This window comes from Mycteria americana, chromosome 8 (genome assembly GCF_035582795.1).
Source record: "Mycteria americana isolate JAX WOST 10 ecotype Jacksonville Zoo and Gardens chromosome 8, USCA_MyAme_1.0, whole genome shotgun sequence".
Lineage (NCBI taxonomy): Eukaryota > Metazoa > Chordata > Aves > Ciconiiformes > Ciconiidae > Mycteria > Mycteria americana.
The window spans coordinates 50,310,497-50,327,197 of record NC_134372.1 but is presented as its reverse complement, the minus strand read 5'-3'; the positions used below and the strand labels follow the sequence as shown (position 1 = coordinate 50,327,197).

At 51.6% G+C, this 16,701-nt stretch overlaps 1 protein-coding gene across 17 annotated transcripts; it reads right to left on the bottom strand.

Moving 5' to 3' along the window:
* Nucleotides 1-2,298: 2,298 nt before the first annotated feature.
* On the bottom strand, nt 2,299-16,701 carry ZNF821 (zinc finger protein 821). 17 transcript variants are annotated; one of them, XM_075509315.1, is made up of 7 exons: nt 16,274-16,409; nt 14,100-14,191; nt 6,365-6,490; nt 5,707-5,849; nt 5,023-5,127; nt 3,924-4,090; nt 2,299-3,199 (listed from the first exon to the last, which is right to left on the bottom strand). In XM_075509315.1, the coding sequence occupies exons 2-7, from the start codon at nt 14,137-14,139 to the stop codon at nt 2,545-2,547; spliced, it is 1,236 nt and encodes a 411-aa protein (XP_075365430.1). In that variant the 5' UTR covers nt 14,140-14,191; nt 16,274-16,409; the 3' UTR covers nt 2,299-2,544. The 17 variants fall into 17 exon arrangements, 2 of the variants coding, with proteins under 2 accessions (XP_075365430.1, XP_075365429.1); XM_075509314.1 differs by lacking the exons at nt 14,100-14,191; nt 16,274-16,409 and having other exon boundaries at nt 6,365-6,640; XR_012776775.1 differs by lacking the exons at nt 2,299-3,199; nt 3,924-4,090; nt 5,023-5,127; nt 5,707-5,849; nt 6,365-6,490 and adding exons at nt 7,447-10,525; nt 11,816-12,310; nt 13,865-13,967 and having other exon boundaries at nt 16,274-16,315.

Below are 16,701 nucleotides of genomic sequence, written 5' to 3'. Positions count from 1 at the left end.
GAGAGATCAGTTCAGAGGACAAAGGAGGATACGAACAAGGTAACGTGGAACTGAATAGACCCTTTCCAGATATACTGCCTTTTCCCAAAGTGAGACAGGCAAGGATGGCTCCTGGGGTCAGTTCTGTGTGATGAATGATACGTTAAAACAGCTTCTGTAAGGTGAGGAAACAAGATGTTACAGTGGCACGTGGAGGAAATTGTAGTATTGAAAAGATTAAATGCTTTTTGTAGCAAGCATACACAAGACTGTCTGTGAGGTTAGTTCATTATCATGAAAAAAAATGCAACATTATGCACTTTGAAGGCAACTATTGTAAGCATTAACTAGGGCTTTAAGGGACTTCAATCAAAAGTTTTTCTAACTGAAAAAAGAGGGAAAAGTCAGGTTTCTAAGTAGTCTGGCCAAAAGGTTTTGCTTCTTGTTTTAACTTTTCTGATATCAAGGAGTCTTGTGGTCACCATTTCTGACTTAACACAGAGAAACAGCAATCGGAGAGAAGACAGTAGCTCCCAGACCACCGTGTAACTGTACTGCAGCCCTTAACTGGAAATGCTATGAACACAGTAGGGGTCTTCAGGCGACAAAACATAGACATGTGGCACACCAGTGTTTGGTGGGCTGACATTTGGGAAGCACAAAGCTACAGGATGCAGTTTTAGATGCTCGTTCTTAAAGAAACCAAATAATGGAGAGTGTACCACCCCTTTACCCTCCCCCCCCCCATGAGTCCTTCTGTGCTAATGTTTTGCCTTTTTCAGTTTAAACATGCCTAGATTTAATTTCCATAGTTGCACAGTTTCATAATGATTTCTATTAGCAATGGGAACCTTTTCATATAGGTACAGACTATGATCACATTTCGCCTTGGCTACCTCTTGAATAAACTAAAGAAGGCTTAAATTCCCAACCCTCTGGCAGGTTTTTCCAGTCTCGGTTATTGTATCTGTCCATGGCTCCTCCCCAGCTCACCCCTTTTCCACATTCCTCTCATTGGTTTTGCTGCTGAGTGTGGAAGCAAAAGCAACTTCTTTTTCTACCTGTGTGGTTCTGTTTACTAATGGTCTGTCCCCCCGCCCCACAGTGTTACCTGTGGAGACCACTGGAAGTCACTGTTGGTCACAGAGGAATTTACTGTGAGAATTAATAACTGGAGTGTGATCAGTGGTCCTAGATGAGCGGTGTTGCACTTGGCTGTATTAGAATGGTTGAACAAGCTCAGCTTGCTATGACGTCAAAGAAGGGTTGAGGTGGGAAGGGACCTCTGGAGGTCGTCTGGTCCAGCCCCTCCTGCTCAAGCAGGGCCAGCTCCAGCCAGCTGCCCAGGACCGTGTCTTTTGAGTCTCTCTGAGGTGGGAGACTCCACAGCCTCTCTGGACAACCCGTGCCAGTGCTCCGTCACTGCACGCTAAGGAAGCGTTTCCTGATGCTCAGAGGGAAGCCCCTGTGTTTCCGTTTGTGCCCATCGCCTCTTGTCCTGTCCCTGGGCCCCACTGAAAACAGCCTGGCTCCATTTGCTTTGCACCCTCCCTTCAGGTATTTATACACATTGGTAAGATGCCCCCGAGCCTTCTCTTCTCTAGGCTGAACCGTCCCAGCTCTCCCAGCCTCTCCTCACGGGAGAGATGCTCCGGTCCCTTAAACATCTTTGAGGCCCTCTGTTGGACTCTCTCCACTCTGTCTGTGCCTCTCTTGCACTGGGGAGCCCAGAACTGGACACAGGACTCCAGGTGTGGCCTCACCAGTGCTGAATAAAGGGGAAAGTAAATCCATACAGTATGAGAGAGCTGACCTACCCTTATTGTTTACCATTCAATCAACTCTTTCACTTGCAAACCTGAAATGCTGTTTTAAGTGAAAATTAACTTGTGAGTAAACCAGCAAACTTGTTTGCTGTTTGCTTACCTCAGTCAGCCTTTCTGTTAGTGTTTATATGGTGTATCTTAGAACAGGAACTCAGTTTCCTCTTAGTTTTTCCATGGATGCTACTGCAAATAAGCACATAATGATAGTGTTAAGAGAAAGGGTGTGCACAGCCATTTCCAGGGAGACAACATCCTCCTTTGCTTCCTTTTTATGGGCACAAACTGCAAGGGATTTACTCCTGGAGGAGTTGTGGACTATCAAAGTCCTCACCTCCATAATTCATGCTGCAGTAAACAAAATCCCTTTTTAGTGAGGTAGGCTTTCACCTACAGCAGAACTGCAGCAGCCCAAACCCATCTATGGGGCAAGGGTCCAAGAACAGGACGAAGCACAAAAGGTAAAGAAGGGGACTAAATAAACATGAACATTAATTTATTTTCCCTCTGTTCACAGGCTGTGACTTGGCCCTCAGAGCAGACTGTATCCTCAGAATCTGCTCCCACCAGGGCTACTTTGGCAGACATCTCTCAGCTCTGTTCTCCTCCTGCGTTGAGGAGAAAACCGGAACCATCTGTCAGGGAGAGTCAGCCAGGGACCCACAGCAGCCTCCTGAGCGTAGAAGCCTGCTAGTGCGCCTGTGGCAGGTGCAGCAGAGGTGGCACAGTCCTTGGCTGTAGCTTAATGCAGCGCACTGTTGCTCTGCTCCTCAAAGGTCATTTTGCCCAGCAGCTGGCTCTCCAGCTCCGCATTGCTCACTGGCAGCTGGAAAAAGTTCATTTCGGCTGCCAAAGCGGCCATGGCAGAGGGGTCCTGGCCGAACTGTGCCCGGAGCATCATGTCCATTTTCTCCAGGCGCCGCTTGAGCCTCTTGGCCTCGCGCTCCCGGATGAGCCGGGCCTGTCGTTTCTCCGGGGTCTCGTTTGCGCGTTTCAGTCGCATGGCTTCCCGGTCTCTCTGCAGCCGCCGCGCCCGCTGTTCATCTGTCTCTTGCATGCGCTGCAAGCGCTTAGCTTCTCGATCCCGCATACGCCTCACTTCCCGTTCTTCAGGTGTCTCATTGTCCCGCCGGCTCTTCTTGGCCGTGCGCTCCCGCTCCAGACGCTGTAGCCGCACTTCCAAGGGCTCGTTCTGCCGACGAAGCGCCCACTTTCGCATGCCAGGTGTCTGGGCCTCCAGCAGCTTTCGATAAGCAGCACAGTTGTTGCACACTAGGAGGATGCCTGCAGGATACACAGGGGTGTGAAAGGCAATGTCTTTCCCCTCAACACTGGAGGAGCCCTCGCTCTGTGGTGCCGGCAGGCGATCTGCACTGAGCACCTCTGGCAGCTTCTCACTGGAAAGCAGAAAGAGCAGAGAGTCAGAGACTTGGTGCTGACAGAAGAGTCCCCATCTCAGACTGCCCAGGGGGCTGCAGTGAACATTGCCCCTACTACAGCCCATGACAGAGGCCTCTGCTAAACCGTTCCTGCCCAGAGACATGTCTGAATATCTAAAATGGAGCAACATCATATCCAGGGGTAGGAAGTGGGTTAGCCCAGAGCAGTATCTGGGTTGGAAGAGCGCAAGAGCAGGAATTAGCCAGCAAGCTGCTCCTCCCCATCATCTCTGGATTTCTCCTTTCAACCCTATTCCACTAGTCAGTGGATAATCTTCCACCAGGCAGGACACAAACAAGGAACATTTTGGTTTCTGCCTGTAGTCCTGCTCCGGAAATGATGAACCCATCTGGGCAGTACAGACCTACTCTGACGGATTGCTGGGCAAGGGAAGCAGCTGATTGTTCTCCAGTAACTGGAGATCCCAGTGCTGTCTGCACAGTTCTAGTTCTTCACAGAGCTAAGGAACACCCTTTTAGCAGCACAGCCCATGGAGGTCTTAGCAGGTGATGCAGAGCTGCAGGCAGGAAGGGACCAAGGGAATCTCACTCACTGGGTGTGTTCACAACTCTCCTACAGACCTTAGTGGGTCCAGAGCCGTGATTGCTGCGTCATTAAGGCAACCCACCTAATCTTTAACATGGGTACCCTAGCCCACTCACTAGCCAGGGTGACCCTGACCTGTTGAATGTGGCGTGGCTGGTGAAGCGTGCTCCACACACTGCACAGTTTGACAGCTGGTCCTCTGAGTGGATCAGGAGATGTCGCCCAAGGGATCCCGGTGAGCTGAGGGCTCTGCCACATACAGGACACATGTAGCTCTTGGCGCTCACCACAGCTGCAGTGTGCTGCAAAACAACCCCTGGGTTGTTAGTTACAAATTGCCCAGCTCCCAGTCTGAGGCACGTTCAACAGATACGGCAAGCCGTCCAGTTCAGCCTCTTGGAATGGGAACACTTTACTGCTAAACCTCTGTCTGACAGCTCCTAGACCAAGCTCAAGACATTTGGGGTGTCACAGGCCAAACAGCAAGGAGGAAACCTTTCTACAGCTGCACTCCAGTGCAAGAGAAACAATTAAGGCCAGAACATTTGGAATGTTTGGAACTTGATCCTTGTTTTCAGAAATGCATCTGAGGAGCTGCTGTTGCTGGACAAAGCATGACTGGACTAACAGGAGGCAGCATGCTGGTGAGGAAGCACTTAGATGGAGACAGTCAGCTGGTGCAGGTAAGTGGCCAATTCAGTTCTGCTTCATTCCTTCTTTTACAGACTTTGATGTGCTGTGAAGAGAGTACTGACAACAAAACCTGTGAGATTCCAGCACAGATTTCTTGCAATGCTGGAATCATTCCAGAGGAAGAACAGCTGTTTTCAAGGATAGTAACTGCGATAAAACTACAAAATAAAGAACGGAGTGATTAGGAGGACGGTTTCTTATCTCACTGAATGATGTTAAAATTGCTTCCATGTTTCATCTGAAGGAACTGCCTGATCTTAGCCTGCAACTGCTTGCAGAGACTGCCTTGGGACAGAGTTGCGTTTTCCAGATCTGCAGACCGGTGCCTTGCTGATTCTTTCCCCAGGACACCATCTGGACACAGTTTACTGCTGTAAACTTCAATCACATCCTAGCTAGAAGCTCAGTTCTGTGACTGCAAAGACCAGAACAAAGCCACCCTGTGCTTTGGGTTGTTTCTGGATTTGGGACTTAAGGGGGCTGAGATATCCCACAGTTTGGATATCCCAGAGATATCCCACAGTTTGGAACCATCTCCTACCTGGTATACGTGAGCAATGAGCTGCTCTCTGCTTCCACACTCCAGCTGGCAGAGGGGGCACTGTGACAGTCCCAGCATAGGGTCAGCATTCAAACTCTCGGGCACCTACAGGGAGGAAAAGCCACTTTGTGTAAGGCACACACATCTCCCCACACAGCCACCCCACCCTCCCTTAGGATCTAGTCAACACTGCACGCAGGCCTTGACCAGATCAGGTGCTGTGTGCCCCGTCCTGCTGGGGCTGGTTTGTCTTCTTGCAGTCCAAAACTTCCTTTACGTAGCCTCCGAGCAAAACTCCTGCTGTCTCGGGGAGAACAGGCAGAGGCCTCTTGGCCTCCACTCACACCCGGGCTCTTGCCAGCGCAGTGGCTCTGGTAGGCAAGGCCTGCTCCGTAGCAGAAGGGAAGAGGGAGGCAGGCAGAGAAGGGCACCAGAACGGAAGGAAGGGGCACACTCTGTACGACCATCTTGGCCAGCCAGGGGAATGGCAGTTTGTGCCTGCTATCTCCTGTTCCTGGCAGCCCAAGAGCTCGTCGTACCCTTTCCTCCTGCCAGGAGACATTGTTTGGAGGATGTCGGAGGGAGAAAAAGATAAGAAAGCATGGTGGGGAGAGGAGGTGTTTAGCCAGTACCCTTCTCTCTCCCTAGGAGGCTAAGGCGAGTGCAGAGCCAGTGCACACTTGCCTCATTTTCTCTCATCAGTGGGGTTCCAGCTACAGGTTGTTCTGCGTTCTCTAATTCTTTCTTCACCTTCACCATTGAGCCATCCTCCTCAGATGTGTGGGAAGAAACTTCATCCTGGGTGGTTTCCTCATCATCACTGCCACCTGGAAAATGAAGAGCAGTTATTCCAAGTGCGGGACCCCGAGGGCAGGCATAGGCCTCAGCTGTCCTGACCAGCATCGCCTGCGGCCTCTACCCACACCCTCCGAGCAGGGGCTGCGTTTAAACTCAGGCTGGGGCACTTCAGGGGCTGAAGTGTGCCGTAGAGTCCCTGGGCCTGGCACCCTGCCTTGCTTGACGATCCCTGGACCATCAGCTGGACCCACTGCTGTCACCACCCTGCGCTGGTAAGCTGGGGCTGCATCCCAGTGGTGAGGTCATTGCCCAGTCTGTGCTGTGGTGGCCCTTGGCTCTGGGCTTGCCTTCCCTTAGGGAGCAGCCCTGCTCTTGCTGTTTGCTGATGCCAAGTCCTGCACAGGAGCCAAGGGCTAACCCAGAGGAGGAGATGGGTAAGACGGTCCTCAGAGGACCCCCACAAGCTGTGCAGCACCTAGCCTCACCCCTTGTCAGAGTCTCCCCAGTCCGCTACCTTGCCATTATTGGAAGGGGCAGAACTCACTGCTGCTGGAGTCGGGGTCTTGCAGTGGATGAATGGCTGGCCGTTGGTCCCCAAGAGCTCCAGGAAAGTTGTTTTTCATCATGGCTTGGCGGGCTTGCTCCTCCAGCCCTGCAAAGACTTGCTCCCCTGGCAGCCACAAGGACAAAGAGTCAGACTGGTGCCGTTCCATTGCTTTCATAGAATCACAGAATGGTTTGGGTTGGAAGGGACCTTAAAGATCGTCTAGGCCAACCCCCCTGCCATGGGCAGGACACCTTCCACTAGACCAGGTTGCTCAAAGCCCCATCCAGCCTGGCCTTGAACACTTCCAGGGATGGGACATGCACCACTTCTCTGGGCAACCTGTGCCAGTGCCGCACCACCCTCATAGGGAAGAATTTCTTCATTATATCTAAGCTAAATCTACCCTCTTTCAGTTTAAAGCCATTACCCCTTGTCCTATCACTACATGCCCTTGTGAAAAGTCCTTCTCCAGCTTGCTTGTAGGCCCCTTTGGGTACTGGAAGGCTGCTCTAAGGTCTCTCCAGAGCCTTCTCTTCTCTAGGCTGAACAACCCCAGCTCTCTCAGCCTGTCTTCATAGGAGAGCTGCTCCAGCCCTCTGATCATCTTGGTGGCCCTCCTCTGGACTTGCTCCAACAGGTCCATGTCCTTCTTATGTTGGTGGCCCCAGAGCTGGATGCGGTACTCCAGGTGGGGTCTTGCCAGAGAGGAGCAGAGGGGGAGAATCACCTCCCTCGACTGCTGGCCACGCTTCTTTCACCACCAAGGCTTGCCAAAAACACAACAGGTGTAGGACTGCTCACCTGCACTGTGCAGAACCTCTGAAGTCACCTCTCAGAAAGCATTTAAGTAACCTCTCTGCTTGCCTACCCTGCAACACCAGCCTCTTGTACCTGCTGACGTGAGCCCAGTCCCTGTGTCTAGCACAGTCTCACCAGTGGAAATGTCCAGCATCAGGTTGCTCTCTGCATACTCTTTATATGCCACTCCAGCCACAAAAAAAGAAGACGTGATATATCTGTGATATAAAAAGCGCTATAAAAGTGATATATCAAAAAAAGAAAAAGTGATATATATCCCATATATCTGCCATATTAGCCAGGTGGCTTTCTCTGCTACCAAGCTATCTGCCAAGAGAGCTATAGCACAGCTATAGGTCTAGGCGGAGGGGAAACCGCTCGGGGACTGTGACAGTATCCCAAATCAGGCAGATGGCTCTTCTAAATCATTAAGCCCTATTCCCTGCTATAAGAGGCAAATTGCACAAAAATAGTATCTCTCTGAGTGCCTGGCATCTCTTCTGCTCTCCACAGTGATACTAAAACCAGGGGCTGTCCTTGGCATGCTCTGTCACCACCTTCTGTCCCAGGAGGACCGAGGACAAGCTGCCCATCAAGAAGGTGTTTGTGCTCCGAGCTGGTGTTCTCCTGCTTACGTGATGGATAACTTGCTTCACTACCTTGCCTTGCCCAGGAGTGGCTCTGGCTAAAATAAATCTCAGTGACACTGCGTATGCTCAAAACAGAGAACTAAGAGAATGAACCCCGAAAGCGGAGATGCTTGTTTAGCATAGCTTACAGTCTGTTTGGTTGAAAGACACTGATCACTAGTACCTTGACTCAATAGGAGGTGGCAAACACACTGAAAGAAGGCAATTATTTGTGCTTCTCCAAAAGAAAACTTCTTACAGTAATCCCTGCTAAGGAGAACTTTTGGTTCCAAAGAATAGCAATAAAAGGCAACCATTAATTTTCATATTAAATCAAACAACTGACTTTGTTCCAGGTGTAGTCGTGATTTGCCTCTCTCAGTGGATGAGCTGGGAGCGCTTGGGACAAGGTGCTGAAGTTCCCAGCGGGCTAGCTTTTGGGTTAAATTTATCAACTGAGTTGTAAGTTCTCAAGAACCACTCAAAGCATAAATGCAAAAATGCCAAGGAAGACGCAGTGCATTTTTCACATAAACCAAAAGCTTTCAGAACAAAATTGTACCTTTTAGTATAGGGCCACAACTGGCATCAGTATAACCAGGGAATTGAATTCTTGGCCCATTGAGAGCGCACCGGTCCTGTTACAAGGACAGGTACATTCCCACACGCTAAACCGTTTCAGCCAGCTTTGCCCCATATTCATACTCACACTGCCTTTCTGGTGCTTACCTCTCCATTTCCGGCAGTGCTTTAAAAAGCAGCAATTTATGGAAGATTTCAAAGACCTTCAGAAGTTTCACGGAGAGTGTGGGAGAAGAGTTTTAGTTCCCAACATCCCCATGGAGGTTTCCAAAAGCATTTGAAGATATTTATCACTCTGTTTCAGAAATGTGGGAAAGGTTTCTGTAGAGAAGACTTGAGAACACAATCCATGCGGGCTGAAGAGAGGTGCTGAGGAGCACTCTAAATCTATTTGTCACTGAAAGCAGCAGGTACCGTTGTGACCGCTGTGACACATGTACACCCATCAGAAGCCATTCTAGCACTGAATGGTTTTCATAACCTGGAGTGCTGCTTTTATGTCTGGACCACAACCTCACATTGGTGGGACTGAGATACAGACTGTATGAGCAGCAGACACTACAGAACTACAGTGCCTCTCAAGAAGCAGATATCCACAAACCACCGGGATGAAAGCCCAGAGACCAAAAAAGCATTGCAAGACAAAGAGAAAGTATGGTGAAATGAGGAAACCTGCAGAACACAGGACAGATGTAAAACTACGGTGGGAGACGTGCTACCTCTGACAGAGTTACAAAACAGGATCCCCAAACACCCCTGCAGCTGCTAGTGGAAGCAGTTACAGGTTTGTTTCCTTCCCCCTTTCCCCTTCCAGATGGCTTACGTTTCCACTGAGCAGCAGCCTGGAGTCTGATGGCAGGTAGGTTCCTGCTCAGATATACAGACTATGCAGACAGTCTGCGGGATTTTAAAAGCTGTGATCTTTATATGAGGTGACTGAGGAGGGAACTCCTCCTATCAGTAACGCTAGCATCAATCACCACAACTAAGAGAGCGATCATGTCTGCCAGTGGCCTTTCTGTACAACATACCCAGAACCAAGTTAGCATTGATTCAGCGCAGTGCAGAGAACTATCAGCTTACAGCCAGAAATGCAAACTGTTAACCAAACCAGTGCTGTTAGCAGATGACATCTTGTGCATTCTCCACTAGCCTGTATCTAAAAGGCATCACGGGAGTGGGAAAGACAAACTTTAAAAAACACTATCTTTAGCTTATACAGAATTTCTTATGTATTAAACCAATATTGTCTCCAAAAGAACTTAGGGAAGAGTGTCCTGTTCATCTACGGATGGACTGAGTCCTACTTTGGTGAAGCTTTAGGGCTCTAATTTTTGATAGGTACAGGGTTATACTTTTATTGTTTCTGCACACACATGCTCACAAACAGACACTTACATCCCCACCTCCACCCCACTCTGAATACACTTACATTCATTTGGAAAGGGAGTAAGACAGGCAACAGCTTTAGGATCACTGCTATCAGTAAAGGATGGTATGCTCGATATTGAATTCACAGACTCTTCTCCAGAAGTTTCTTTATTAAATACAAACAGGGCTGCAGGCTGACCACAACACCAAAACAAGTCACTGTATTTGTTTTACAAACAGCTAGAGACATAGGACAGTGCAAGCAAGATCATACAAATGCCTCTGCTTTGCATTCCAGTTCTCCTCTCCACAATCCTGTACATGAGTGGGATGCCAGGGGAGCAGCTGTGGAGGTAGGGGGCAGCCCTGTGGCACTGTGCACCAGGGGCAGTTATGACTGCTAGGATCTGGTGGTGTATCAACTTGGTAGCCAGAAAGGATTTTTTTCCTGAGCCCTTCCCTTCTTGAACTGTATGAATGCAGGATAACTCCCAGGTGCTCTGGAAAATAAACACACAAACAAACAACCCCCACCCCAAAATCCACAACACAAAATCAAAAGAAACTGCATCATTCCCCTGTCTTCCTTCCTAAACAGAAAGGTCTCAGAGATGAGCCACTTTATTCCCTCCTTGTACATCAATTTAAAGTCCCTGTTCATGTAGGTCTTCTCTGTGTTCCTTTCCTGGACCTGAAATTTGCAAGTCTTTCCACCACTGTGGATCTAGTCCACCTGCCCCATCGCTATTCTGGGTTGTCCACACTGCTGTAGTGGTTACTGAAATGAAAAACAACACAATTGAAAGAGTTAACAACGGCAGCCCACAGAGCCCTTTAAGAACCAAGGATTTTGATGCAAGTAACGTTTCTGCTCGGTTTTGAATGCTGGGTGCTATTTCTCGCAAGATACTTCCTCGTCAATCTGGGAATATTATAGACAGCAGAATTCAAGGAACACTGAAGAGCACAGAATGCGTGTGTGTTAGAGGGAGAGGGAAGGAAGTAGAGGATTAATGGGATATTGGGACCGTGATAAATAGAGCTAGGAAGTGGGAATTAATTTCACTAACAAAAGCTGTTCTCAAGAGTTCTACGATAAGCATCACTTGCAAAGGGTACAAGCAATAGAAAGACAAGCAGCTCATGGGACAGCAGGGAGAGAAAATAAAAGTGCACGCTACACCTGCAGCGAATTTTTGGCAAGCACAAGAACAGTGAGTAGCCCATAACTGGTGGAGTGACAGTGCAGCAATGGATGGGCTTGAATGCAAGATCAGATGAATTGCTTAGAGAGATTTTATACTTTTGTACTTTAGAGTCTGGGAGAAAATAAAGACCAAATTGAACCAATTAAGATATGTCCACAGGAACAATGTAACTGCATTGTATTTTTCAGTTCAATGGGGAATGGGCAATGCAATAAGTATATTCCGGTATTACAGTTTTATTTGTTACCACTTTGTCAGGTGTTAAGAGTTTTTCATGCACCACGTGGCAAAACAAAATTAAATGATTAAGAGCCAATTATGTGCTGCAGCCCTGCCAAAGGGGAAATGACTACAATTAAAACTGTAGAAGGACTGGCCATCCTGCACAGTGAGACTTTTGTGATAATAGTAGTTTTTATCGTTGTTTCTGTATTATTTTGAATTTCCTTACACATCAACTTCCATTTAAAACTGTTTTGACTTGTAACCCCACAACTTCCCAGTCGGTCTCTCTGCATGCCAAACAAAGCGATTCTGTGCTAAGTGAGGAGAGCAAACCATGTTCTTGTGAGAGCAAGGTTAAATGAGGGCCATGCCAAGCCTGGAAAGTAACCCTGGAAAGAGGTGGCACCGAGCAAGCCCAGGAGAGGAGATCTGCAGCTGTTGCTTGCCCTAGTGAATCCAAGAAGGAAGATAACATGGAGTGGCCATGCAAGGAAGAAGTAGGCACTGTCCTCCCACAAATTTGTCCAGTTAGATATTCACAGTGGTATTTATGCAAATCCAAAAAGCACTTCCCCAGCCCCACGGCCTGCCAAATCAGACCCCAGCTGCAGACAACTGCGTAAAAAGCTGCATACCTGCTGTCCCTTTTATTCCTCTCCTCCCAACCACTTCAGTCCCTGTGAAGAAGTCTCAGTAACGTGTCTGCTATGTCTCAGCCTGACTCCTCATTCTGCTGGCTCACCCAGTTCTTGGAGCTGATGCTCTCTCCGATTATCCTCGTCAGTGCACTGCATGGCATTTCTGGGCCCTCCAGATACACAGCAGGCTAGGTAGACAGAGAAGTCCCAACAATTTGGTGGTGATCATCATAAGAGAGACAAGAGTTTCCATCCCAAGGTGGAGACATCACCATTGACATGTTTCTTGTATCTTTCAGTCCCTTTATTTTCTTGTGGTCCTACTCGCTGCTCCTGATGGCTCCTGTTGAATAGCTGCTCTGTAGCAATGTACCGCATGTAAAGGAGGTGAGCAGGTCCCAGAATTCCTCTCTATGGCATTCCAGATGCCATAACCTCAACCTCATGCCCGCTGGTAGCATGTTTGTCAGATAGCTTCCCCTGAGACCAAAACTGGAGATACAATCACTTGTATTGCAGATAAAAAAGCAATGTTCACTGTGAAAATAGTGCACAGCTGAACTCCATAATATGTATAGTTTTGTATATAACAGTACAAGCTTCTGAAGAACATAACCCTTACATGGTGGAGTGCAGAAAACAGCCCACCTAAACACCATGGAAACTCTACCTGCACCATTAAAGCTGTTGTACCCCTTGGTTTCCATACATGAGAGACCATGACTCTACACCAGGGGAGACAGCGTAAGTGCATGCCTTATATAAGTCTGATCTAAACGGCAGCAGTAATATCTAGGCACTCTCAGAAGCAAAAGTGTGTGGACACAAGATGTGTTACTGGCATCATAGGACAAAACACAGGACATATCAAATTTCTCTAAGGAAGACAATTCCAAAGTCACTAATGTACTATCAGGCAAATCAAAGCTGTACTCTGCCCACTGTTGAACCCAGCGCCCAGAAGCAGGAATTGGAGAGCACGAGTCAGTGCAGATGCCAAAGCCACGCCTCAAGACTCTTAACGCTGGCCACCAAGGAAAGCTTTGTCAGCTTTCCCATGCCTCGCTCTAGCAGCCAATGGGACTTTCAAGTCCCAGACAGACGTAATTCTCCCCAGTACACTCACTGAGTGTGCAAAGTGTTAGGCTATATCAAAATGTATTTTCCCCTAGTGCGGAGAACAGCATGCATAGGGTCCTGTTGCCATATCCATACAAAAAGGCAGCACAGAGAAACACACAGAGACATGCAAGCCAGCAGCATCAGCAAAGTGAGGAGTGTTAGGGCTGCAGCATTCAGCTCTCTGTCCCATACTCCTGCAGCTACTACAGCTCAGCAATACCTAGGGCCCTCTCATCAGCCTTGCTTTCACATGTGCACAGAAGTGGAAATTTGTTTTCCTCATTCCAGCCCAAATTCCAAACGTGTCTCCAGCCACAAAGCTGGGTATGTACAAGGGCATAGCTTCAGTCCCCCCACCTTCCCTCCGCTGCAATCAGCCAAACAAAAGCCATGTATGTGCAGTTTCCCCTTTGCAGCCAAACATCCATACGTGTCTCCCAGCTCCACTAACATCTCGCTGTAGCCTGCCCACAAGAAGTGCTGATGTACAGCATCTTCAGCCCTTTCACTATCAACCACATGCCAGGGTCTTGACAGTGCTGGAGAAACAGAGACCTGTCCTATCAGCTCAGCTCAGGAATGATCAGACAGATAGCGTTTATCTGTCCAGTAAATTACTTCGCCACTGCCCATTCCCTGCAAGGAAAGAGCAAATGGCTTTACTTACATTACCTGGTAGGAAACTGAGGTACAGTGAGCTTAAGTAACATGTCCAAGGCCAGTCAGTTGAGTCTGTGGCAGGGCAAAGATCAGAACCCAGGGCTTCCTGCCTTTCAGCCACACACTCAAACCACCTTGCCTAGAACCTCCTTTGCTACCCAAGATCGGCCAGAGCCCCAAAGTCACATTGCTTAGGCTACTAACTTGCACTTGTGACAGTGTGAATGCAAAGCGCAGCTACAGGCCCTGCACAAACACACCTACCTTTACAGCATTAGTTGTTTGTTCAAGCCTATCCCTGTCCTGCCATGTCAGGACACAGCCAGCTCCCCTGACGCACAGAGCTCAGTTTCTCTTCTTATAGTCCCTAAGATGAAACGTGAGTAGCGACCATTCCCCCACAAACCGTACCTTTTCATCACTCCCCTCCTCCCCGTCTCACTCCACAACAATCCAGCTAGGGCAAGGATCCCACAATGCTACGTAACATAATACTCACAGTGAACTTTGTTAGGAGTGGTCTGTTTCCGACGGGACATGTTTCCCTGACCTGGGAGCACAGAGTGTTCGTTCCCTCAGCAGAGGGCTCACCTGAGAAGAGAAGAGCCTGTCACACACACCACTGGAACCTCCTGGGCCTCTGGCCAAACGCAGCCGACTGTCTCAGGGCCATTCCCCACCCTTCTGCCTACAGGGCTCGTTCTGCATCACCACAGCCATATTCAGCGCCAGCATCCAACACGATTCACAAGCATTTCACAAACCACTGTGTATGGGCAGTCCCACCCAGTTATCAAGCCAAGTTATAAGCAATCCTGTCCCCAGCATACAAAAAGCTGAGCGCCCCACTTCAAGAGTGACTGCAATCTCAGTCCAAACTCCCTTCTCCCTCCTGTCCGTTCCCACGGCTGATAGGGCAAGAGCCCAGTCAAACCTGCCCTGCCTCTGGCCCACACCCAGGGAGAGACTGAGGGGACGCAAGGCCCCACCATGCCCAGAAGGCTGGCATCGGGCACCGGATAACCCAGCCCAGGCAGACAAGGGAACCAGCTGCCCTACGGTCACAGCTCCAGACAGGGGGGCAGCAGCTGACAGGACGGTGTGGCCAGCCCGGGGCAGGGCTCGGCCCAGAGAGACGCCCCTCAAAGGGACCGACCTCACCACCCTCGCAGACGGGCACCAGCGAGGGAAAGAGCGGGGCTGCTGCGCCCTCCCTGCTGCCCGGCCCTCCCTGGGCAGGCAGGGCCAGGGACAGGCAGGAGGGGACACACGCGTGGGGAGGGACCACCCACAGCCCACCTCGCATGGGGAGGGACGCGCCCCCGTGTCCCTCGCAGGTGGGGACACACCGACCCCCTCAAACTTTACAAGGGGGGAAATATCGACTCCTCGTCCTCAGACTGACAGAGGAAGGAATGGATCCCAACAGTCCCCTCAGACAGACAGACAGACAAAAGGAGGAGCTGAACCCATTTACCCCCACACAGACAGACACAGGCATCCCGTCACCCTCCTCAGACACGGGGATCCCGTCACCCTCCTCAGACAGATGGACACGGGGATCCGTCACCCTCCTCAGACAGATGGACACGGGGATCCCGTCACCCTCCTCAGACAGATGGACATGGGATTCCATCAGCCTCCCCCCAACAGACGGACATGGGGATCCCATCAGCCTCCCCCCGATGGGCAGACATGGGGACCCCATCAGCCTGCCCCCGACAGACAGACACGAGGATCCCGTCAGCCTCCTGAGACAGACGGACATGGGGATCCTGTCAGCCTGCCCCCGACAGACGGACACGAGGATCCCGTCAGCCTCCTGAGACAGACGGACACGAGGATCCTGTCAGCCTGCCCCCGACAGACGGACACGAGGATCCTGTCAGCCTCCTGAGCCAGACGGACACGAGGATCCTGTCAGCCTGCCCCCGACAGACGGACACGGGGATCCCGTCAGCCTCCTCAGATGGACACGGGGATCCTATCAGCCTCCCCTGACAGACGGACACAGGGATCCTGTCAGCCTCCTCAGAGAGACGGACACGGCAGTCCTGTCACCCTCCTCAGACAGATGGACACGGGATCCCGTCAGCCTCCCCCGACGGAGGGATCCAGCCGGCAGTCCCAGCACACGGGAGGCGGCAGAAGGAGGGAGCCAGCCCGCAAGCGGACGGACACACAGACAACCGGCCCCGCGCCCCTGGCAGAGGGACGGACGGAGGAACCCAGCCCGGGCCCCGAGGACGCCGACGGACGACCGAGGGACCCAGCCCGACAGCCCGGACGGACAGACAGACCGGCCCGGCCGCTCGCAGGCAGAGGCACCGACGCTGCCGCCCCTCAGGCGGACGGCGGGATCCGGCCCGCCCCTCGCGGGCGCACAGCCCCGGCCCGCGGCCCGGCCCGCCTTACCCGGTCCCGCTGTCGGCGCCGGGGAGCCGCAGACAGACAAAGGGCCGCCGGACAGACAGACGGGCAAGATGGCGGCGCCGCCAGAGCGCGCGGCGCGGGCGCGGGCACGGGCGCGGGCACAAGCACGGCCCCGGGAAGCCCCCGGCCCGGCCCCGCCGCGGGAGGCCCCCGGCCCGGCGGCGGCAGAGCCCGCCCGGCTGTCAGAGCCCTCGCCTGCAGAGCGCGGGTGCCCGTCCTTCGCTCTCCGAAGCGCCTCACCTGTTCTTCATGGGCCCGGCGCAGCCCGCAGCTCCTGGCCGCCCGAAGGAGGTCATTCGTGCCGGCGGCGGTCTCGCGTACCCCGGCGGGCAGCCCGGGAAGCGGCGCCGAGCCCCGGCCCCCTCCGCTGGCCGCTGCCTCTCCCCGCGCTACCCGAGCGCACCAGAACCTCGCTTACCCTGCAAGGCCAAAAATCACGGGTTCGCTGTTAATTTAAAAGCCGCCACGTGCGTTACGAGCGCATGCACCCGCGCAGAAATGAACCGCTCCGCACCGCGGAGCGGGGGCCTCTGGGCTGCTGCCCCCGCGGGCCATCGCCAGCCCCAGAGCAGCCGCCTCCGCCGGGGCCCGCGGGCGCGCCTGGCGCTCGCCCGGGCCAGCTTACCCTCGGGGCCGCACCGCCCCGCAGAAACGCAGCGGCGGGACTG

Excerpts from the sequence above, each read along its gene's own strand:
- ZNF821 (XM_075509314.1), bottom strand. The coding sequence starts at position 6,542 with ATGAAAGCAATGGAACGGCACCAGTCTGACTCTTTGTCCTTGTGGCTG. Across the intron at positions 5,128-5,706 it reads CACTGATGAGAGAAAATGAG|GTGCCCGAGAGTTTGAATGC; the intron begins GCAAGTGTGCAC and ends TCCTCCCTGTAG. Across the intron at positions 3,200-3,923 it reads AGCCACGCCACATTCAACAG|TGAGAAGCTGCCAGAGGTGC; the intron begins GTCAGGGTCACC and ends TCTGCTTTCCAG.